At 39.7% G+C, this 25,711-nt stretch overlaps 1 protein-coding gene across 1 annotated transcript in view; it reads right to left on the bottom strand.

Moving 5' to 3' along the window:
• Nucleotides 1–25,711, bottom strand: part of PIK3C2G (phosphatidylinositol-4-phosphate 3-kinase catalytic subunit type 2 gamma) — a 206,402-nt gene that overhangs the window by 28,978 nt on the left and 151,713 nt on the right. The window contains exons 27-30 of the mRNA XM_062616746.1: nucleotides 17,265–17,457; nucleotides 16,574–16,695; nucleotides 10,741–10,849; nucleotides 2,465–2,540 (exon numbers count right to left, since the gene is read on the bottom strand). Of these exons, the coding sequence (XP_062472730.1) occupies nucleotides 2,465–2,540; nucleotides 10,741–10,849; nucleotides 16,574–16,695; nucleotides 17,265–17,457 (500 nt within the window). The remainder of the gene's footprint in view (nucleotides 1–2,464; nucleotides 2,541–10,740; nucleotides 10,850–16,573; nucleotides 16,696–17,264; nucleotides 17,458–25,711) is intronic.

Here is a 25,711-nt window from a genome sequence, read left to right as displayed (position 1 = left end):
CTCTGTTTCTAGAGTCTAACTCATTGGTTCCTGGTTTGGACATTGTGTGCTACTGGTATTCTATCAATAATTGATAGAGATGAGTTTTCTAGGCCAAAGGGAGCATTTTAGGTTTTTATTTTTTGTTTGGTTGGTTGCTTTTTTTCCTCTGTGTTAAACAAAGGTTTTGCCTCAGTCTAGAACTGAAGTGTCCAAATTTTAAGAGGCAGAGTTCCTGTGCAGGGAAAAAAAAACATCCCTCTATAACCATATGTCTTGAGGACAGAGACACATTAATCTCCCTGACCAGGTTGTGACCTTGTCCTGGGTTCAGCAGTAGCAGTCATTTTTTTCCTTCGTAGTAGCTGGTGCAGCGCTGTGTTTTTGACTTTCGGCCTGGGAACAGTACTGATAACACCGATGTTTTTAGTTGCTGCTCAGTAATGTTTACTCTGACCAAGGACTTTCTGAGTCTCATGCTCTGTCAGGGAGGAGGGGAAGCCGGGAGGAAGCAGAGACAGGACACCTGACACGAACTAACCAAAGAGGTATTCCATACCACATCACATCATGCCCACTATATAAACTGGGGGCAGTTACCCGGAAGGGCTAGGTCACTGCTCGGGTTGGGCTGGTTGTTGGTTGGTGGGTGGTGAGCAGCTGTATTCTCTTCCCTTGTTATTTCCCTTATCATTATTACTATTGGTGGTAGTAGTAGTGGTTTTGTTACTAAACTGTTCTTATCTAAACCCATGGGAGTTACATTCTTTCAATTCTCCTCCCCATCCCTCAGGGAGCAGCGGAGGAAGAGGGGGGAGTGAGCTAATGGCTGCGTGGTATTGAAATTACTGACTGGACTTAAACCACGACAGACCTTCACCTCCACAAACTGTAGAGTGAACAAGCAGATTGGGTTACCCGTCACACAGCTTTCATCAAATACCCACTAAACACATTCTTACCTCTATTTCTTTATCCTCTTCTCTGATTTTTATGTCATTGACAACAAAAAAGGTGTACCTTTCAGACTATATTGGCTCAGGACACCACAGTAGGAATTTAGGAGGCTGCAGTTCTCAACTTTATTAAAAATTCAGTTCATGCTTTTGCATAAGACTGTTACACACAGATTCTCTGTAATAATTAGGCACCTTAATATTAGTGAAATGTCAAAATCCTTCTGAAGATCTGGGACTTTAACTCCCTTACGCCTTGGCTCACTGTCACATGTCTGCATCTTTGGTTAAAGAATCTACAGAGAGAGGCAGTCTACAGACCCAGACTACATGTTACATTTGAACTCTGGTTTGGATTCTCTATTACAAGATTTAGCCTTGTATATTCCTAACACCTAGGACATTTTTGCATTATCTCCTTGTTCCCTTGTAAAAGTTAGAGCAACCATTAGCAACTTCCAATAGTCATAATGGATTTAATATGATAATGGCATGCCCTAATCAAATAAACTCTACACAGGGGAATCATCCAAAGGCTTAGAAGCCAGAATGGGATTTATTTTGTTTTGAAGGATCAAAAAAATGGTCCCAGCAAAAGAGATAATGAAGCCCCTGTCTGCAGAGAGATTAAATTAACTTAATGGACATGCAAACTATATATGCACAAATACTTGCACTCCTTTCTGAAGTGTGGATCTTGGAAACTATCCTATCACTTGGAGCACATAACCAGCTGAGTTGCTGTGGTGCAGAGTGCAGCTGCAGGCTTCTTTATGAGATTTATTTTGCTTAAAAACTGACTACACAAGATTATTTTCAGTCCAGAACTACTGCAGTGAAAGACAATAAACATTCACAGTTTACATTTTATGGTTTACACTTTGGTTCTTAATGCTATAATGCCAAAGATTAGATTAAATTAGGTGCTGGACAGAAGAGGGAAATGGGTTAAGTATTTAGACAGTGTAAGGGAACAGTACAGAGTCTCATTTAGTAAGAACTGAATTACCACTATCATTAATAATGTACACCTTGGCATTAACATAATGTTCTGCTATTTACCTGGTCCACTTATTGTTAAAATTACTTTAGAAGTCATCCCTTATTTTCTTCACTTGTCCAAGCATCCACTGGGCCTTATCATGACTCAGACACTTTCTTCCAGATTCTTCTCTGAAGATTTTGTTTTGTAAAACAAGAAACCTGCTGCAGTTTGTGTAAATAAATGTTCACTATGCTTATAGATATGTTTATTCTAAAAGAAATGAAGCAAGGCTGAGAAGAATATTGCGAAGTGAAGGAAAGCTACAGGTCATATTAGGAACACATTTTCAGAAACCCTGAGAAATCAGGAATTATTTTTGGTATCTTTAAAAAAAAAAGGTCACCCGAACACTTTAGACTCACCTTGTGTTACTAAGTTTAGTATTTATTATTCAAATAATTTAGAAGTTTATATTTATGTTCTAATAATTTAGTATTATTCTAAGAAGTCCTTAGAAAACAGGTATGATTGGTAAGCCACATACCTAAGGTCACAGATGATGAATCTTCTGCCAAGGTGTTTTTGGACCAATTCAGGAAGAAGCCAAGTACAAGCTCATTCTGAAGGAAAATAAGAATACTTTAGGGAATATCGTATGTTGTGCTTTGTTCCTTAACTTATTTATCTCTGAGTAGATTTCTGGTAGGTTTCTAATGTATACATTAGCAATAAAGGGCAGCCTTTCCTCTCTGATCATGGGCAAGGATACCAGAGAATGATATCTACTCATGCACTGGGAAGATATTAATGCCCCTTAGCACTGGCTCAGGGATGCAGCATTGGTGTCTATCTGGCCCCTTTTTTGTCAGCACACTTGCAAACAGCAGTGTGCCACATGGGCACATTTGTATTCCTGCTTTATCTCCAGTGTCTTGAGATATGCATTAGCAGCTGCAACTACTTTTACAGAGCACCCCATCTGAAAGAAATGCAGGGGAATATCTTTACTGTGTAATGTGCAGTCAGCATGCAATTTGCCCTTGGCACAGAACCAACCCCAAGCATCGGACCTGACGTGTGCCTCCCTGAGGCTTAGATACTGTGAGTGCCTCCTTCACATGGAGGCTTAATGGACACTCATACTGAAAAGCTCCACAGAGTGTTAACTCCTACCAGAAACCAACAGGGAATGAAAGGAATGATCATATTTCGCCATCCTCTTTAAAAGAGTAATCCACCTTATGTACTGCACTATAACTTTTCTTTTTATGTACTGACCTGTGTTGCTCTAGTGAACATATATAACAGGTAGTTACATTCAGCTGCAGAGAATTAAAACCATAAACCAAATCCCCAGATTTGAGTACTGTGCAAGGCAATAAAATTGTGAATTCTGAAATGGATTCTTATGATTCTGAATCAAAGGTGGACAGTAATTTTATTTTGTTAGCTTTCTTCATAAAGCCGTATTTCAGAATGGCCATTCTTTAAGACTGCTAGAATTGCTATATTCATACTGATGTTACTTGGACTGACACTGTAACGAATGGGTGGAACAAGAGACTTTTCAGATTCTAGCATTAAGACATCACATTGTGTTTTTTTTTCCAGGCCATGGAAAATAATGTGTCTCTTATTGGCAATCTGTACTTCATGTAGCATTTGTCTTGTTTCAGTTTGACAGGATGCGCCGTGATTTTGTGCAGGGAAAAAAGAAAAGGAAGCGTTTAGCGACAAATGCAGCTAGTGAGGAGTTAACATGGGGTTACAGCAGACAGAGGAACAAGATGTGTGTGTTAACCATAGAGATAAGGTTTATCAATCTGGATTTATTTTAGCAGTTACCTTTTATTTTTCATTCTGCTGTTTGGAGTTTTTCCTCCCACCCGATACTTTCTTTAAGAGAAAAAACGGGGAAAAAAACCCACCCCAAAATAAAAAAGGATAAACCAACAGAATTGTTTTCCTTGAACTGAATGACAAATCCTGAAGCTATTAGCAGTGGTCTGCCAATATACCTGTCTGTTCTGAGTATGACTAATTATTCTCTCATCTCATGCAGACAGCTTGCAGGAGAACGCACATACACCTGCTTCAGCTTCCAGTAGCTTTAAACAGCTGAGTTATTCCCTGTGGGACCTGCATTTGCTCTTTCAGCACAAGTCCCAAGTGTAGGAATGCTCGAGGGTTGAAAGAGTGTATTTTGGCAGCTCAGTCTTTCTTTGACAGCACAAAAATAATCAGAGAAACTTTAGTAGCCCTTTGAGTTCAAACACCTTGAGAGAAGTGGGCAGGAGGTGGAAGGAAGGATACACTAACTGACTTGAAAGAGAAATAAAGTATTCCACACTGAGCAGCCTGGTGTTCTGCTTCCTCTCCACTTACTCTTTCAGCAATAAATGGAAATATATGAGCACAGATGTTTGTAAACAGGAGGTGCAAAGACTGTTTCAGGTGATAGTTCCGATTTCTAAAGGAGACAACACTGGGAAAAAATGACACTTTTTTAAGTACTCAAGTGGAATTAATGAAGATCTTACATCAGGCATGAACACAACAGTGCTGCTGCCACAGTAATGATTTCAAAGCTTTCCCTGACTGTGTGTCCATTGTACTCAACAGGTATTGAAGCATGTGGGGAAGCAGTAAGGCTAATGCTGACAAATGGAACGCAAAAACATAACTGAACAGGTCATGCTACTGGGGCATGAGTAGCATCTATCCAAGGCAAAGTGCTTCAAAAACAACGGGGAAGATCTCCTACATGTTTGGGGCAATCAGCGTTTTGCACACTTTTATTCAAAACAGAGTAAATTCTTCCTGAACTGTGTTAATCTGCCTGCTGCAGGAGCCCACCTTTTAGGTTTCCACCATCAAAGTGTGCAAGTACCTTCTTAAGTTCACCCTTTGTGAACAGACCACCAAAGCACATGCTGAACTGTCAGGTGATTCCTAAATCAATGGGACTTCAATCAATTGGACCCCAGTCAATGGGACTGAAGCATGTGCTTAGAGTTAAGCGTGCATCTAATTACACTGCTAAATAGAAACAGGCACATCAGGGCTCTGAACAGACGAATGAGAAAAAGCATGCTGTATTCAGGTAGGTAAGAGTCCACTTCTAAACAAGCAATTGTTACAAAGATATGACCATAGGTGGAATCTTAGAGGCCCCGTGACAGTCTTGGCAGATAGGCAGGCACTGAGGATGACCACAAGCACTCACCTGCCCTTTGAACCCCTGGAATTCTTACCTTTAAATCGGTAAATGGAAATTACCTAATATACTGCCCATTTAGGGATTTTTAGGAAAGTCTTCTTTCCATTCTTACCTAATAACACAACAGTCTTTAATGTTGACATTTTTCCAGGTCACTCCATAACATCAGCCTGCTGGGGAGCAGCCAGGTATGTATGGGTGCATCAGTGCTGGTCTGGCTAGAACTCATGCATGACCTGTTTTCAGCCATTAAACTTAAAAGGGATAAATTCCACCCTCACACTAGGATACAAATGAAATAAGCAATTTCACTGGCATTGAGGGAGCTGGCACAGCCCTGCACCACTGTAGCCTGGTAAAATTTGTCTGCTGCTCTCCATCAGAGACTAACTAGAAAAGCGTTCTGCTGTTTGTGACACAGTGAGATTTCAAGCCAGATTTAATTTCATTAGAAAAAAAAAGCAGCTTCTTCTGTGCCTTCACCTTTCTTTTCAGCTATGTTAGAGTAGATTTGGGGTCAAAGAACACCCATGCACCTGTTATACTTTAACAGGATGGAGAATCAGCAGGAAAGAAAGAAACCAGAAAAAGCTGACCTTGCTGGAGCTATTATAACATCAGGAAAGGACAGTGGAAAAGACATGACTTTGAACCCTCCCCATTTTGGCTCTGCAGGATGCCTTACTGCAGGTGTACAGGAGCTGTGGGAGTTTAAGGGACCCGCATACCTCGGGTGCACTTTGTACCACTGTATTATGTGCCTCCATACAGGCACTGCAGGAGTTATTTTCTCATCTCTGCAAATCCCAAGTACTGCCAGTGAACGAAATACGAATGAAACATGGGAAGCTCTTATGAAACTTGATTACTTTTAGACTGCAAAACATTAGTCACTCTAGAACAATGCTGAGGTTCTGGTTTTCACTGTATGCTTGAAAATGAGTGAACATAATTTACAATGATTTCCGTTTATATCCCCTCTTTAAAGCCCTTTTACACAGCCTATAAGTCACCATAAAGCAGTTTATAGAACCCATGCATAGCTGATACACTGTCACTGCTTACCTGCTTGCACTCTGGCCCCAAGTGCTTAGTTGTATAGTCAAACCCCAATATGCCCAATTTCTTTTTTTACTGATTAGCCTACTGTGCACTATTGTGTTTGCCAGCTGCTCCTACCATGATAAACAAACCTCCTCAAACATCCAAGCCCACTGAACTTGCACACAAAACCAATCTATGTGGAAGATGTGGGACTAACATCATGTATTTATTTAAGGCTATGAAGTTTTGTAAGATCAGTATGAACATCTAGTCTCTGAGCTGTGTTATCAATAACAATATCCACAAATTCAATGCCACTTCTTTTAAATTATGAGAGATGAGAATTTGCTATAGAATGATATTAGCTGTCTGACAGTACTGAATGTGCACGGTTGCTATATAAAACATTGCTTTAGATTCAGTTTTAGATTTTTCTCTTGTAATGCCCAAGCCAGGTGCAAGCTGTCTTTTCAAGATAAACATGAAGATACTTAGCTTTGTGAGTGCTGCTGTTTGACACAAGGGCCAAGCGGAGGCTAAATTAATGGAGCTTTACCTTGCTTTTGTGTCCCAAGGGAGTGTGCAACCCTCCTACAGTACAGCAGTAAAGTGACAAACCACCAGGGCAGCCCTAATTTACATGATATGTTATGATATTTGGGTTGCAATCTCCATTCAGCTCATCACCCAGCTAGAGTTAAGAGTGAAACAGAGAAAAATGTAAAAGTGGACAGCCTCACAAATGTGATTTACACTTCGATAATGTGGTTTTTGTTCTCCTACATGTTACCAACCTTTAATTTATTTTTAGTTGATGTTTCACCTCTTATTGGTGGCATCACTTGGTTGTTCTGCCATTTATTTAATGAAGCAAAACTCCAGATGTCTAAGCACTGTTGAGCATATTGTCTTGCTGATCTAGAAGACCCAGGCACTTCAGTGCAGTCAGCAATGGTGCATCTGGCACAAAGCTAAATATTCTTACAGTGTGATCATGTACATTGCCACTGTTTTCAGAGGAGTAGAATGAAACTAAAAAAGGTGCTGAAACCTGCTTTTGATCCTGTCCTAAATGACTCATTATGACAATGAAGGTGCATCAACTTTTGCATTTTAGTGACTGATGTGATAAACATAGCTTGTTGTTCAGGTGTATAATCTGGTGGTGTAGTTATTTATAACTGAGGGTTAACCCGAATTTAGGAAAAGCACTCCTGTTCCAGGTAACTCTTCAATAAATGTCTAAGGGGAAGTCAATGAATGAGGCATATGCATGATGTAAAACTGCTTTGCACAGGATGGGCATGAACATGTTTAAGCATTTAAAATGGCCCAACAGGAAATCAGCTGATATTTCTGCAATTACTAGATCTGATTTACTAAAAGTGAGAGATAGAGAAAGGTGGCTTGGGCCCTTTAAAGAAGGGTTTAAAGAAACATTTAATTACGTTTGAGCTACAGTGCAAATGAGAAGGCAGCTATTTTCCACTTCTTCATTCAAACCCTTTAGCAGAAAAGGTCAATGACATCTGACCTATGCTTAATTATAACAAAATTTTCATAATCAGAACTTAGACTGGAGTAAAAAGCATGCACTTAAGGCATGACTGGGGAAGGAATTTGGATATAATCCAATTTTCTCTTTATTTCTAAGATTTTCAATTACTTGATTGGTAGAACCAAGCATGTAGTCAGCCTTGTATGGACCGGACAAACGTTTTCAGAGCTGAAAACTGTGTAGTCAGTCAGGGTAATGTGTTTACAGTGATAGCAAGCATATTTTATAACGAAATGGAAGCTTTTCTTTCCATCTCAGACAAGACTCCAGCATACTGTACAGCTACAATACAGCTCGAAGACCCAACAGATATCATTCAGCAGAAAGGAATGACTGTGTCAAGAGAGTAAAGGGAACACTGTTGTACAGGCACCTGTTCTTACAGCATTTCTTCACAAATTTCTTACTTAATTATTTATTCCTACATAGTTTTACTACTTCATAGGAATGACAGTTTGGTAATGCTTGAGAACAGACAACTCATTCAATGGTTTCGGTCAGGCTCCGTAGCATTTTGAGGGAAAGGACAAATTTGACTGCAAAGTTTTCCAAGGCACAAAAAGAGACAAAATAATTGTATTTATTTTTATCAAGAAAGACTCCTCGCTTGGCCTTCTGCTCAGAGTAAAACCACGAGGACACCATGACACTTCTAATGGAGTCATACCAAAGAGAAAAGTAAAAAAGGAAGCCTTCAGTTTGGAACACAAAGGAAATTACCCACTGACTGTTCTTGTTCTAAGTGGGTCAGAACAAGTCAGTATTTTCTAAATTTCTCTTATCTCCCTGCAGGAGAAGCATGTTGAAGTAAAAATAATGATTCAATGTTTGTCAAGTATCAATAACTTTAAAGGTCATCATCTAGAATTGCAGGTTAGCTGCATGGTGGTAAGCAAGATGATTTCCTGTATGCAATAGCACTTTACAGATAGAAACAATCTACCTATTACTCCATTCATTATTGTCCCCTCCAAGTCCAGCACAGCAGCAGCTGTGCAACTGCACAAAATTGTTTTCATCTCCTCATGGTTCAGCACTATAGGCTGGACTGGAACGGTTTTCAGCAGGTGCTTAGTCCATCATGTTTGATTAGCCCCACTGGGCTGGTTGAGATCCACACCATCTTATGTCCCCAGTAAAACTGTCCACAGTTCCCTCTGAATACCCTATTTGTGGCTGCACCCCAGTGTCCCTGCAGCAACGGGCTGGGAGAACTTACCCATCTGTGTGTGAGTGCATCCTGCAGGACCATAAAGGGAGGAGGAAAGCATTAGGAAGCCCATTGCAAAGCAGCATGTTCTGGCTGATTACTAGCCCATTCACAGACCATGGAGCAGGAGAAAGAGAGATTCTGTGCATGACTGGGAAACGTTTTTATTATTATCCCAGGGTTTTAAGCAGTCTAATTTTTCAGCTGTGGATTAGGTTTCTACACAGGAGTGCCTGGCCCAAATTGAAAATCCATGTACCTTACAGCAGCCCAGACACACAGCAGAAGATATAGAGCCCTTCATTTCTAGGTCACTGGCTTATATCAGTTTTTCCTCAGCTGTGACCAAAAGGCGCTAATGTAAAATAAACCCACAACCCTAATGTGAGTGACAGAAATTGCACAACAATTTACCCCAGCTCGTGCAGTTTATCTGGCAAGATCAGTCAAGGGAGCCAAGCACCCAAGCCAGCTGTCCATACCAAATTAGTTATCACTCTGTGAGACAGATATTATCTATCCTCTTTGGAAATCTTAATTTCAACTCAGGGCACAGAATTTATATTCGTATTAATAAAAACCCTCCTGTTTGTTTCACATATGGACAATTTGCTCTTTAATCTCCATTACACAGTCACAGCTGGGAAATTTATATAGTTAGGCAGTAAACATTTTTCTCTTCCTGCAAGATGTTTGAAATTTTGGAGAAAGACCATGCTGTCATACCCTCTTTTGGCATCCCGGACTGTTTACGCTATTAAACCAAACCAGCCCCAGTTTGTGCTATGGCCCTGAGGCCATGGGACATGACACGGCTCACCTGGCAGAGACCCAAGCTCTGCTAACATGCCAACAGTGACACAGCAGGGTCAATGCACGAGCTTTGTGTCATGGCTCCCTTGAACTTACCTGCCTCTGTGTAAGCCTAGGATGTAATGTAAAACACTGGTGGTATTTTTTCCTGCCTGTCTGACAGCTTTCCTGACAATGGCTGGTTGCTAGAAGATGCTCTTTTCTCTCAGATCCTCCTGCCATTCTCAGTAATTTCCAAAGTGATGCAGTGTAATGATTTAACATCCTCCTGGGTTGTATGGTGCCTGTTAGCTGCTCTCAGGCCTGGCTTTTATGATGCTGAGGTGCATAAGGCTTTGTCCTGGGCAGGAAATGAAGAGTCAGTGTTTGATAACCTTTCAACTTTCCATTTTGAAACAGGAGGAGTCCATCAAATCTCAGAAAACAATGAAGAATAAAAAAATCAGAAAACACCAATTTTAAGGGGACACAATGTATCATTCTAATAATATTGAAACATTCTGATTGTGGTCTTATGTCTGCAATGCAATTTCTTCTACATGTTAACTAAATTTTGAAAGGAAGGGTATTTCTGGGCTGAAGGAATGGAACTTTTCATTTTAAAACTGTCAAAATCAGACTTCTCAATATTTTAAAACTTACTCTTTTTTTAGACATTACATTCGCCAGAACCTACTCCTTTACTGTCAGAAATTCAGTGAATCACTACTTTTGAATGGCAGCAAAGGAAGAGAACTTTTTCTGAAAAATGCCCTGCCAGGTCTAATAAACAGTTTTTCAGTCACTCGTCTTTGTCTTAAGTTCTGATGAATGCTACAATGGCTCCATCTCAAAACAGCTGCATTAGAACATATGTCATTTATGTGATTTTTCACTTTTTTTTCTTCAAATGAGGCCACTGGAAGCTTCCTGAATCTTTTGGTACAATGCTACTGAAAGTCATATGAAAATAAAATAAATACAGGAAGTACTCACATTAGCCAGTTTCCCAGATCCACTTAATAGCTGCTTCAGATAGAGATTCAAACCCTTCACTCTTTTATGTTCAAGATCTGTAAAAGGTAAATGCCACGAGTAGGGAAACCTGCAAAACAAGAATATTTTTAAATATAACTCTTGTACTGTATTTGCTGTTAATATTTCCAGCTCTACTTAATAAATTAACAGTTTCTAAGAGATTTTGCAGGTAGGCCAGGGGACATGTACAGTGTCCAGAGGACTGTTTACCCTCTGACTCTGGTTCTTCCAATAATTTGCTGATATTCTGTTTCATACTGTACCTCTTTTTCTGTCTAAATCATTAATTAAAAATATAAAGATTCAAAACCCCCAAAAGGCACTTATTTGCATTTCATGGCATTTACTACCTCTAAATAATTGGCTTTTTATGATCCCAGGAAACCACTACCCTCCCCATTTTTTGCACCGTGAGCAGCACATGAGACCTCTAATGTCAGCCCAGGACTCATGCTATGCAAACCCTCACCATAGAATATTGTATACCAGAGCCTTACAGTAATAATGTGACATCTTATGAATATGCCATTGCTTGCTTTTTTACCTCATCTATTTAGAGCATGGATAAGTTTTTCAGAGCAGGTCCCTGATCTCATATGTAATTTCAGAAGCCAGCATAATAAAAACAATATATGAAAACAAATGATTTTCACAAAAACAAAATCAATCCCAACAAAAGCAATAACAATAATAATAATAATAATAATAATAATGTTCCTGCTGAATTTTATAAAGAATAATTTAATTTCAGTATATTAAATAAACCACATAATCATAGAATGGCCTTATGTCAATTTTCAAAGGCTTTGGTGATTGACAATGCCAAAACCTCACTTTTTTTTTTTTTTTCCCACTTGAATCATATTTTTGCATTTTACTTGCTGCTTGCTTCCATACAGAATCACAGAAATAAAATGGTCAGGGTTGGAAAGGACCTTAAGATCATCTCCTTACAACCCCCCTGCCATGGAGAGGGACACCTCACACTAAACCATCTCACCCAAGGCTCTGTCCAACCTGGACTTGAATACCACCAGGGATGGAGCATTCACAACCTCCCTGGGCAACCCAGTCCAGTGCCTCACCACCCTTACAGTAAAGAACTTCCTCCTTATATCCAACCTAAACTTCCCCTGTTTAAGTTTTAACCCATTACCCCTTCTCCTATCACTACAGTCCCTCCCTAATGAAGAGTCCCTCCCCAGCATCCCTATAGGCCCCCTTCAGATACTGGAAGGCTGCTATGAGGTCTCCACACAGCCTTCTCTTCTCCAGGCTCAACAGCCCTGACTTTCTCAGCCTATCTTCATACAGGAGGTGCTCCAGTCCCCCGATCATTCTCATGGCCCTCCTCTGTACTTGTTCCAACAGTTCCATGTCCTTTTTATGTTGAGGACACCAGAACTGCACACAATACTCCAGGTGAGGTCTCACAAGAGCACAGTAGAGGGGCAGGATCACCTTCTTCGACCTGCTGATCATGCTCCTTTTGATGCAGCCCAGGATACCGTTGGTTTCCGGGCTTCAAGCAAACACTGAAGCTGGCTCATGTTCATTTTTCTCATCAACCAACACCCCCAAGTCCTTCTCCGCAGGGCTGCTCTGAATCTCTTCTCTGCTCAACCTGTAGCTGTGCCTGGGATTGCTCCGACCCAGGTGTAGGACCTTGCACTTGGCATGGTTAAACTTCATGAGGTCGGCATCAGCCCACCTCACAAGTGTGTCGAGGTCCCTCTGGATGGCATTCCTTCCCTCCAGCATATCAACCAAACCACACAGCTTGGTGTCATCGGCAAACTTGCTGAGGGCGCACTCAATCCCACTGTCCATGTCGCTGACAAAGATGTTGAACAGTACTGGTCTCAGCACCAACCCCTGAGGGACACCACTCATTATTGTTTTCCACCTGGACATTGAGCCATTGACCACAACTCTTTGTGTGCAGCCATCCAGCCAGTTCTTTATCCACCGAGTGGTCCATCCATCAAATTGATGTCTCTCCAATTTAGAGACAAGGATGTCGCCTGGGACTGTGTCGAACGCTTTGCACAAGTCCAGGTAGATGACATCAACTGCTCTACCCCTGTCCATCAGTTCTGTAGCCCCATCATAGAAGGCCACCGGATTGGTCAGGCAGGATTTCCCCTTAGTGAAGCCATGCTGGCTGTCACCAGCCACCTTGTTTTTTCCATGTGCCTTATCATACTTTCCAGGAGAATCTGCTCCAAGATTTTGCCAGGCACAGAGGTGAGACTGACTGGTCTGTAGTTCCCTGGGTCTTCCATTTTCCCCTTCTTGAAAATGGGGGTTATATTTCCTTTTTCCCAGTTGTTTTTAGAGACAACACACATTAGATAAATCAAAAAGTTAGATTTTTAACAATACACATGGTCAAAATATATTAACCTTGCCCTGAAAAGAAGTATTTCTCTCAGGTTGAAGGACCATTAGAAAAGTTATCTGTGCTAAATTGCATGTAATGGGTTTTGTGATAGGGACTGGTTATACTGGGGTTCATAACTAATATTATGCTTTATGTCCTCTACTCTTGTGTGAAATAGAAAGGTGGAAGTTTTGATCTAGGTGTATTTCATGTTACACCACTACTGTAAATAGTTAACCATGTCTTGTTTACAACCTTGTTTATCCACTTGTTCTCAAGAGATCCCTGAAGGCTTCAGACAAACGACTAAAGAGTCTTGTAGCATGCAATATACTGAAAAGAGACACTCGGCCAGTCTTTTGAAAGGCAGCTGTGTAATACTGTGCAGAAGAATTGCAATGTATTTTACAACTAAAAAAGCAAGGGGGCAGGATGATAGCAGCATACTGTAGGTATGTATGACCTCTCGATTATTTTTGCCAATATCACTGAAAGATCAGGGCACAGTTAGGCACTGTAAAAATGAATATTAAGAGGCAATTCTTGCCTAACAAAATTACAGTGGCAGGACATGTAATGGGGGTAGGGAAGTGATATGACCCAGGACCATGACATATAAGAGCTACACAGATAAAAATAGAGCCCAGGTCATTTGGCACACATAGATAGCCTGTGAATGTTCTGGGTTCCTCTGCCTATGGGGCACAAAAAGGACTTCTTTCAAGGGATGGAAGGGAGGATCTGTTTGGAAGCAGCTTAAAATTAATTAGGCTGTACAACACAAAGAGAGGACTCTGGCTGTAAAACGTAGGCCCTCAGAAGATGCAACCTTAGCACAGTGGCCAAACAGAGGGCAGCGAAACTGTGGACTGACAGCGCCAATAACTCTGCTGCAGTGAAGGACAATAGGAACCTTCTTTAAAAGGCCTTCATGCTTTTGCTGACTTATGCCTTTGGCTGAAACTGACTTTGCACTTGTGAACAGACTTGTGTCAGAAAAGGTTAACTTCCCAAGATGACTTTGAGCTTTGTATTTACCTTAAATAGATCAGAAAAGTATAAACTTGCACCATGCACAGTCATCCTGCATAGCGGATTCCATTTCCTAATTAGCAGCTTGAAGAACATCTTGTGTTCATCAAGCTAATAATTAAATTATGTCACTTAAATGCTTTGTTGGGTGAAAAGATTTTTGGCTTTAAAAAAAAAAATTGAACACAATTAATACTCTGTCTGAAACAAATAGGAAGGTGGTAAAGTGCAAGGGCTTGCTTGGGGCAACTGTGCTTTGACTTATAAAAATGGGCTGAAAGTTTCAGACACAGAACTCTGAGCTTTTGACATCAGTTTCTTGAGATATAGCCAGTGTTTAGTACTTGTATGAAGTAGACTTATATTGCATGATAATGAGATGTCTCCTCCTAATGAGACATGAAAAAATACAATTTCATGAATCAATACAAAGCAGTAACCAAATCATTTCTTTTAGCAGTTCTAATTACTCTAGTAATATCAGACATTTTCCTTTTAAATCATACATCTTCAAACTGCTCTTGTGGTTACATTATGGAACAAGGCTTTTTCCTTCCATTGAAGTATCTGGCATTGGCCAGAGCTGGAGCTTTGCAATACAGACAAATATTCTGATGTGGTATGGCAGTTTCAGTAATAACTTCCTATAAACTAATAATTTCTTTATTATTAGAATAAAAACTGGAATACATGAAAAGCCTCAATCTGACAAAGTTCTGCTAGAAAACAGATAAAAACTTTAAAATTAAAGAACATACATATAAAGAAACATCATAAAATTAATTACTTTAACGCAGTCTTGGGGAAAGATCACACAGTGACAGGTTACCGCTGGGACTGAATTATGGCAATAAAGCTCTGGAGCTCTTAGACACGGCTTTGGTATACTCAGATTAACCCTCTGTAAGTTCTGGAACTCTGTTTTGCAGTGAAAATGTTGTGAGGGATTTTATTAAATCTGAAAAATGGCAGGTACCAATTTTCAAATTCATTACAGGGTTTCTGAGGTTTATGTGCTTCTAAAAAGAACTATATTTTCCTTCAAAGGGCTTTCTCATCATAGGAAAAAAAACATAGCTACTTGTTAATCATTTTATTTTACAACTTAATAGTTAGCGTGCAAATATCTCCAAATCAAACTCATGATTCTAGCACTTCCAGTGTTTAGTGAAATTACAGTTCTCTCCAGCTGCTTTCAAAACATTTCATGTGAGCCGGTCATAAGGAGTCAAACTGAAGACAATTAAAATCCCCCTTAGGCAGGAAAAAGATCCTCTAGAATTAACTAACCCTAAAGCATTTATGTGGATGCCTCTCACAAGCTTGGGTGGATATCAAATTTGGATCTGAATTTCGTGGACTTTTTTTTTAAGTCAAAACCATATTGCTTGTGGCTATGTACTTCAGGTCAAACCTCTAAGATCTTTCTATTTTTCAAGCCTATCACTTGAATCTCAGCTTGGTTCAAGTAAACTGCTTGTCCTCTTGGCCAGCTTTATGTTTTATTGTAGATTCAGCTTGAAGAGGGCCTTGTATCAGGTAAGACAGCATGATTGTTTAAGAGAGGACTACTTTGTTCTCAATGGTCTATGCAGTAAAATGTATATGATATCTGTAGAACACATAACTCCACTTGTATTACCAAAGCCATGGACAGTCATTACATAAGGCAAAGCTGTTTTACGTAAGACGGAAAGAAACTGTGGGACTCGCTGTCTCAGGAAACTGAAGAAATAAGTCTCAGAATATGAAAAGCAGGAATAGACATGCACATGGCTAAAATGCAACATTCAGAATTATTACAAGTAATGATAGCATATTTTTCAAGAGATATTAAACTGAATGATGCAAGGCACAAAGTATCAGGGTTTGGGGCCAGGATAGTATTTAATAAGATTATTACGTATTTCTCAGCTGGGGAAGTATGTGCATCTTTTTGATCACACCTGCCAGTGTCAGAGACTGGTTTGTCTCTGTTCCAATCCACTGTGAACATTCCTACATTGCTTTAATAGATGGATTTTGCTATGTGTTTTGATCAGCATCATGCAGAAAATAAAAACTATTAGAAGCCCTACTGGCCTTTAATGAAGTCAATACCACTTACCCTTGTATTTCAGGAATAGCTGTGTCAGGAGCAAGCTGTTCCCCCCCCCCCCCCCATCCCAATAAAAAGCAATAAAATATATAAAAGTTAGACTGTCACAATGGCCTATGATTCAGTTTCTTCTGGGACTGAATAGAAGGCTTGATAAAATATGTCACATTGCCTTTGTGTTTCTAAAAATATGCCTGCTGTACGTTTCTCACATTTTCATCTGTGCACAGAGAGAAGCACTAAATAGCAGAGTAACATCCCCTAATATGCTGCCTTACTCTGGGAGGGCATATGATGGAAATTGCTTCTGGAGATGGCTGTGAAGTTTGGAGAACTGGCCAAATGATTTTTCCACAAAAGTGACCACATTGCAGGTCTGTACCACCTGGACGAGGTATAGCTGTATTGGGGAAAAGGGAGAGACCGAAAAATGATCAGAGAGGCACATTAAAAAAAAAATCTACATGAGAAAATACAAGGTGATTTTAACAAAAAAAAACCTTTCTTTAATATAGTGCCAAGTTCCAGAAAACTCAGTTTGTAATTTATAGTCTTTGCTGCATAGAAAGAGAAACTTGCCTGGATAGCATACAATTCAAACACTGAAAGATCACTGCAGTGTGTGAAAACTAATAGTGCACCATTAAAGCGTCACATAACAGCCTCCTATTTCTATTAGGCTTCCTAATTTTGTGCCATGCTTTCCTTCCAGATGCTTTAATTAGCTCTTGATTTATTTTTCACTATAGGGCATGAACTGCTCTCCTTAATGGCTCCCTGCTAATAGCTAACTACTTGGTGTTCTTTTTCTCCTGTAGATCATTGCTTATAGAACTGCTGTTCATCCTGTGATCCCTTAAACATGGCACAAACACATCTTCTATAAAGGAGGAAGGGGAGTATATAAGCTCACAAAAGAGTCGTTAAAGACCAAGGCAAATGAGGGCAAGCAAAGAACATAATACATACCGGGTCAGACTTTTTGTTGAACCCCAAAATGGTGGCTCTTGCAATTGAATTCTCTGCATTCAACATCATCCACTCTTGGGGGATAGTCTCTGGAGCTGGAGGCTTTGCAGAGCCTGTCACTGACATCTGTACAAGCGTGTGGATCAAGTTATTGAGTTTAACAGGAAAGCACTCCAAACTTTCCTTTATTTTCCTGACGGACAAACAAACAAAAGAGGTATTATTTATGGATATTTTGTTTCCATTTCTTGATCCTTGGTTTCCTGGAATGCAAGAATCAAAAAAAAAAAAACCCTAAATTCTGAAACCTACCTCACACAAACATGTACCCCTGTACATGCTAGTCATTACTATTTGCAGCAATACAGCATATCTAGCTTTTGAACTCAACTGCTTAAAGGAGTTCTCTTGCCATAGCCTGTCGCACGGCTTACGCTGGGGTAGTTATTCTTCATGAGCTGGATACTGTCAGCCTTCTTTCGGACAACAGATGCAGACAGAACATTTCCATATGTGTTTTGAGGAGTTCCAGGACAGAACAATGTGTATTAACTTTGACAGGTAGGAGAGAGTTCTCTATCACTAACCTCACATGGACTTACACGTGCCTGCACAAGGCTCTTGCATCCAATTTCTGATTTAGCTGTGCATGATGTGCTGCTAAATCCTCTACCCAGTTCTTAAATGCTCTATCCCTGTGGAGCTGCTTATGATGAAAAAAACAGAAGAGAGAAATATTCTCCCCATATCTATCCCCCATCTCACCCCAATGCAAGGGGTGCAGAACACACTTCTCATTTCCTGGAGTTTTAAAACCCTTCATCAGAAAAGACACAATAGATAAAAATATAACTAGATATACATGTAGATATGTACTGCAGATGTGTTTTAACATCAAAGTGAACTCGAGAAATAGCAGTGGAAGATAATCACTGGTCTTTGAAGAGTAAGATGTAGTGCTCATTAGAAAACACTTGCCCTCCTGAATTCAGTTGCTGGTTAAGATCTGTTTAACTGTGATGCTAACTTTTTTTCTGTTTCCCTGCATATTTCTACAGATCTCAGAAGACGTTACGGATAGGTTCTGATGTTAAATAACAACAGCCCACTAGTTTCAGGCCATATGGCAGCAAACCTTTACCAAATTGCTACAGGTTTTTGTTTTTATTTTTTTTCTCTTCCAGTTTTGGACTGCGTCTAACTAGCTTGCAAGGCTGACAACACCCTTAGCCACCTTCATCATCCCCTGTTCAAAGCTGAGCAAATGACTCACCTGTCATTTTAAATTAAATTCTTATTCATGGTTTTCTATGAGTGGGTTGGATTGCTTACTGTAATCAATCAAAATCAACTCCATTCATCACATTAGCCTAATTTTCATGATTTCTGATGTTCTGGCTAAAGTCTGTAGCTTCACAGCTACACGAAACTGCACCTAAAAGAGCATCTTACCTGCAGATAGCTCCTCAGCCTGCCTCCCTCCTCTCCCCCTACTTGAGATCTCATTCAAAATACTGTGTGAATTTATCATACACCAATCAGGCATAACAAACTGAGGAAAGATGTATGTGCTTTTCTTAATGTAACAGGAGGAAAGGTATCTTTGAATTGATTCCGTTAATTATCTTAATTATTAATTACATTCTCCAGAAACACAAACACAGAGACTATTTAATAAATGACACAAATTAACACCCAAATGGAAAACAAGAAAACAAATCTCATTTCAAAATATTAGTACAGAATCAATTCAGTGCTGACTAATTAGGTTGCATCTGTGGTGAACTTTCTCCTACGTATTTAATTTCATGCTTAGTTTAAACACTTCCTAAGTCACTAAGACATAATTTAGGCTATAGAAACTGCAACTGGGTTGCATTATAGCAAAGCAGCTAGGGAATTTGCAAAATTACTATAAGGGCCATGTTAACTTTGTAGCTAAATACAGTGCATTTTAATTTGCATAAAGCAGGCCTCTGCTTATAAACTAGTACTAATTCAGATACCATCACTGTGCAGAGCAGCTGATATCAGAATACCACTATTTTTTCCATGGGTCCATTAAGCTTCCAAAATACTTTTAACAACCAGATTGCTAATGACGTACTTTAAACCTAAACAGAGGCTTTTGTTGTCATTGTTGCAGGTTTTCCCTGTGAGTTAATTTAATCATTACATATAAAATGAAATAAAAACAGACGTATACGTTGTTTTCTCCCTCTCTTGTTATTCTGTTTTCTCTGTATGTTGTCCTCTATGTTAGAATAGAAAACACTAAGCAATCCTTACATCACGTTATCAACAAAGAAATGAAAAGGCCTCTTTGCTATTCTGATGACATCTCAGAGCATGTCTTAACAGCGAGGTAGAACAACTCTATTACGGTTCTCTGCACTTACCTTTAAGGCAAACTGGCTTAAGGAAACCCTCTTTCCCACAGCCTCCAAAAAGCTGGTTGCTAACTATGTGTGGACCAGTGGGGTACATCAACCCCATATGTCTTTTCTTTTTAAATTTTGCAGTTCATTTCTGGCATGGATTAGTTCACTGACTCAGTTTATCACATTGTAGTACCTGATTACCCTTTCTGCTAGCATTTTTAAAGTTCATCCGACGGATCAGTGGTGGAACTTTCCCCTTGAACTCTTCGAGATCCCCATACACCTTCTTTTCTCTACAGCCACATTAAGTTTAGCTATAGGAGAAGAAGCTGGTAAGGTCATGGGTATTTGTTGCTGAGATGCTCTTGCTCCCTAGGCCTTTACCATCCCAGTTTTTCAGTTATTTTAGAGCCTGCTAGCCCAAGTTGTTTAGAGAATTAGAGCTTAATGGTGGGAGATGGAAAACCTAAAGCGAGCTGTACAAAGGGCATCAAAACCACAGCTTAATCAGAGGGACGGAAAACTGCCATTAACTAAAGTAACATTGATTGTGAACAATGACATTGCTAAAACACAGTTTTCAGGCAGAAAAAAGTCTTTTTTGTTCACAAGACAGTATCTGTTTACCACGTAGATTGGTTCCTGACCTATTTCTCAGAACAGTGAGTTAAATATCTGGATTATTGAAAAGTAATGACTTTCCACTTTCCACCTGCTGAAGTGACTTTGAATTTCAGATTTGCCTCACAGTCTTTCTATAGGACTGTCAAATTACAGCATCAGGTAAAACACGCACAGACTGTCTGGCTGCTTGTGTAAACAGAGATGTATTAAAGAATTGGCTAGCATTTTCAAGAATGACTAGTGATAGTTGGTGCCTTGATTTTTAGGAATTAGACATTCTTATGGGACAGGTATCCAGGGGGCTGGTGCTTAGAGCTTTTTGGACACACCAGCCTCTCTCCATAGCCTTTTAAGAACATATACACTCATTATTACTGGCTTATCTTGGTCTTGGTATATATGTAAGAATAAATATTCACCCCAATTTTCTTTATTGTTCCTGATGGCATCAAACTAACTCTGATCCCATGGGCTGAGTACATCAGGTTCTCTCCTGCAGCGCATCTTCCAGTCCAGTTTCCCTACCAGTGCTCCTATGTGCCAGGACAGAAGACATTCCTTTCCCCTGAGATGGTGGCATGTGGGATTCGTACAATAGTATGAATGCCTCAAACAACATAAATTCAAGGAGGATGTCTGCCTTCTGTTCGAGGCACATATACTAATATCTTTATAAATCACTCAAATGTGACTGAAAGAAATTTTAATACTGTAGTTTTGCCTATGGCCTTTCAGAAGTCACTAGCTTTCACTGGTGGTTCAGCTGTTCCAGAGATCTGCAGCCACCTGAGAAACAGATATTGGCTGATCAGTTTGAGAGTAGCATCATGTTTTGAAAGGAGTTACTGTGAACTGTCCAGTTTTGCAACTGTGAGCATTTGTGATTTGCATTGTGGATATGCCTGACCTGGACAATGACAGGTACCTACCAAATAGTTCTGTTAACAAATAGGTAAAAGCAGCAGCTGACCCACACAGCACTCCCCTCAATCAGGCTGCTGAACACCATAGAATCACAGAATGGTTAGGGTTGGGAAGGTCCTTAAGATCACCTAGTTCCCAGCCTCCTGCCATGGTCAGGGACACCTGATATGCAACGGTGCTTCTCTAGTAACTGTCAGATCAACTGTGTATCTCTTATTCATAGGTTTCTATGAGTGTGTTAGATTGCATACTGCAATCAATTGAAATCAGCTCTATTCATTGCATTAGACTAATTTTAATCCCTTAAAAATAATTCCAAACATACATCCCTTTACAGGCACATTCAAAATATCAGCCAGCATGACACACCATGCTGACATTTGAAGACATCTGCAGAAGACAAAGAGGAAATTTATATCCAGAGGTAAGATGGGTTTCCAGTTTCTGGTGAAACTGTTGTCAGGGGAAGAGGAAGGGAGGGAGAGGAAAGGATCAAACTGAGTTTCAAGGATCAAACTGAGTTCAGGGCAGATGCTGGAGAGACTACAATCTTTCATTTGGCACTAGGTGCACAGAACTGACAAGCAAATACAGAAACTCTTGTTTAACTCTCAATTGGTGCATTGTTTATCTACGAACTGAGGGTACGACCTTACAGAAGGCTGTAAGCTGTGAGGCCTAACACTGCTGCTTGTCAGCTCATAACAGTGAACTGACCCTATGTGAGAAGAACACAGTATGCAAATGTGACCACAGATTGTTGAACATGCCTTAAATCAAGAATGAGAGTAAAGGAATTTGGTAAAACACAGAACACTCTACAACCCTGAAAGGGGCCAGTACGTTACAGTTTGAACTCCATTAGCATTATTCTGTTGGCTGAAAAGGTGAGGCAAAGAACAAATTAACGTTGTTTTGCCAGGAATATTTGTGACATTGTTCATCATTTCATGTTACTTTTAAACAACAGTAGAAGCAATGTCAGTATTATTGCTCAAACCAAACTCAGACAATTGCTAAAGGCAACCTATTCCTACAGAAACACAGAGAAATAATGTTCTTGTATTTCCAGTAGCCAAAGATTGGGGTTTATAGCAGATACAGTGCATGATTGAATCTGAAAGATTACAATAACTACCTTGTGCTTAGGACAAGAAATAACTTTCTGTTGGCAGTGTTTAACATTCCAATGGCCACACTCCTTGTCCAGAACATTTTAAAAACAATAAAGTGGTTTTGGAATTATGGAGAAAAAGGAGCTACAAATTGCAAAGGATTTGAGAGCTACTGGAAGTTATGCTAATAACCAGAAGTTTCAATCAGAAATTTCAATCTCCTTGGCTTTCTAAGGACAGCTTGAAAAGTAGGTGCAGGAATAAGCTACAGAGTGACCAAGCTACTGAGTGATCATGAGAAGTGTGTAACTGGATTTTTTCTCACCTCGACATCTTGTATAACAAGGAGGTACAGAATTTTTTTCTCTAAAGGATGGGAATAAAAATGATATAGGTAAAGTTCACAAAAATCTCAACATTTCTGGGTGCAAGTCAGAAAATGCTTTTACAGAGGGGTAAGTTCTGCATGGATCCGGCTACCAGGCCTTCCCAAAGTCTTTATCATAGAATCAAAGAATGGTTTGGGTTGGAGAAGAACTTAAAGACCACTTAGTTCCAACCCATTGCCATGGGCAGGGACACGTTCCACTAGACCAGGTTTCTCAAAGCTCCGTTCAACCTGGCCTTGAACACTGCCAGAGATGGGACAGTCACAGCTTCCCTGGGCAACCCGTGCCAGTGTCTCATCACCCTCACAGTAAAGAACTTCCTAATATCTAACCTAAATCTACCCTTTTTCAGTTTAAAGCCATTCCCCCTTGTCCTATCACTACTTGCTCTTACAAAAAGTCCGTTGCCAGCTTTTTAGTAGGCCGTCTTTAGGTACTGGCAGGAAATATTTTATTTATATCATACATATATTTATATTATATATTTTACAATTTTATTTTGAAAAGCACCTGGATACACTTTCCAGAAGTTAAAATAGTACTAAACATGAAGCTTGATGGGCTACCTATGTTTAAACATGTAGAAATGTTAGCTAATAGATGCAGTGAATTAACATAAATTATGTTCAAACATGAATAGACATTAGAAAAAAAAAAAGGCTCAAAAAGAAAGGAGATCCATGGAAATTCATGAGCTAATGATAAGAGACTTTTGCCTTGCAAATCAGCATATACAATACAAACATACATAGTATGACTATTAAAGAATAAAATATGAACATTAGCAATATCTGACTTTTCTATGGGATGTAATAATCTCTGTGGACAATAACAAATCTACACTTCAGCCTTTCAAAGGAAATTGGAACAATAGCTCTGGAGTTCACAAAAATAATTTTAGCAGAAAATACAGTTTCAAGTAACAACAGAGCCCACAGCACTGTACAGATCTGCACTATGATACTAGCTTTGTCAGTAAGCAGGACTTGAATGGCATTTCCACTCTGAAGATCTTCATTTCTTTAACACCAAGCCTAGCAAGATATCTAATGGGAAGAAGGACATACTGGCCTCTGAGTTCTACCTATAGTCAGTCTGTGCTGAACAGGATTTCCTAACCTTAACATGAACCTCTACCAGGCAACAAAGCACACCAACTCTTCCTACCTCCAAAACAGCACTGAGTGACATTTCCTTAATGCCAGGTGTTATTCCACAAGTTTTGGCTGAGAAAGACTGCAGGCAAATTCCCACTCCGAATTCTCATGTCTCTCACTTCCTCCACCCTAACCCTCAAAATACCACAACCACCTTGCCCAACTAGCAGAAAGATCATGGAGCTAGAGCTCTGTCCTGAACCCAGCCTTCATCATTAGTCTTCCAGCTAAGCAAGACTGCAGTGGTATTAAGCCTACCTATAACCTTAGTCCTACCCAACTGAAATACATACCGATCCTTTCCACCTCCAGAATAGCACTGGGCCCTAGCTCTGAGCTTTGCATGACACTAATGCAATTTTCACTCTCAAGACTCACATTTCCCTGTCTGTTATGTATATCCTAGTCTTTTTCACTAATTAAATGAATTGGGTTTTTTATCCATGAGAGACAGATACAACTATCTAAACTGTTTGACAGAATCAAGATTTTTACAGTTTAATTAGAAAATGCATGTTTCCAATTTGAAGTGGAAATATAAGTCTGTCATTTGGGAATATGTAAAATTTTAAAGGAAAGGATAAGGTAGGAGGTGAAAGTAAATGTGAAGCTGTAATTAAATTTTAAAATAAAACAATCTTGCTAAGGGGCAAGAGTGAAAGCATATGAAAAAAACAAGTGTTAAAAGAGAAGGAACTTCTTGCTCTGCTGTGTGTAAAGTAATTGAACAACAGTTTTGTTTGAGAAATTCCTCTTTGTCTTCAAAGAGTCTTCCTTAAACTCTCTAGGCCTCTGTTCCAGCCTTCTCTGAACTTGCTGCCTTAGTTTCTGATTCTAATACACAAAAAGGAAACATGCAAATAACACAATTCAAATCACCCAAAATCTTCATATAGGCCTCTGTAATAATAAGTAGACTGGCTCAGTTGCCAGTTCAAGCTTTCAACAGCTCAGCTGCTGTTCAAGCTTTCATCTCATTTATTCATTGCAATGTGTCCTCGGGCTGCATTGAAATGTAGGGGGATTGCTCTTGCCTCAGGGCAGTTTGCATGTACAAAGAACAGTGCTGTCTTATAGCAGGCTCCTTTAGGGCTCTGAGTTTGAAAGGAGGCCTTCACTCAAAAGTCCAGGGCTGTGAACTGGGTATGTGCCCTGCACTTGCACCAGAACTGAAGGTCGGAAGAGTCTGGCTTGCTTTGCCTGTGTGCCCAGCATGCATGAATTCATACACTGTCCTTGGGAAATGACGGTGCTGCACAGGACAGGCTCTGATAAGGATTTTTTTTTTTTTCTTGTACTGTGTTTAGAATGGAAAAGCGAGTTTCCAAATCCAGACAGTCTCCACTGGCTCCATCTGGAGCATAATCACATCAACAGTTGAAATTATATGTAATGCATAGGCCTGGCCCGAGACTGATTTTATACACATCATCTGCAGCTTCTCATCAATAATCCACAGTTATTATCACAAACAAGTGAAAAGTTTCATTATCCTACACAAATCAAACTTTGATCGTACTTATATTCACACAAGGTCTGTTTAGTGCTAAAAAGGAAGAATCAGTACCATTTTGCAGATGAAGAAACTATGGCTAACAGAAAAAGTAACTTGCCTGAGGCAACACAGGTCAAAAGAAGAACAGAAATGTGACTAACAGGCAGGAATTCCAGGTCTTCATTCAGACCACTAGCAAGTTGAACCCTTTTATGCAGTCCAAATATGTAGCTGCTGCTTTAAAAGCAGGGAGGAAAATTGACAAGCTATAAGTCAGGATGGTTCTAACATAAAAGCCAAAGAAATCTCTAGGTGCTAAATAAGCGACTTGTTAAAAATGCACCTCAAATGCACAACTGTTT

Source organism: Pezoporus occidentalis, unplaced genomic scaffold (genome assembly GCF_034315485.1).
Source record: "Pezoporus occidentalis ecotype Australia unplaced genomic scaffold, CSIRO_AGI_Poc_V1 ctg19, whole genome shotgun sequence".
Lineage (NCBI taxonomy): Eukaryota > Metazoa > Chordata > Aves > Psittaciformes > Psittacidae > Pezoporus > Pezoporus occidentalis.
This window is presented reverse-complemented; position numbering and strand designations above follow the sequence as displayed.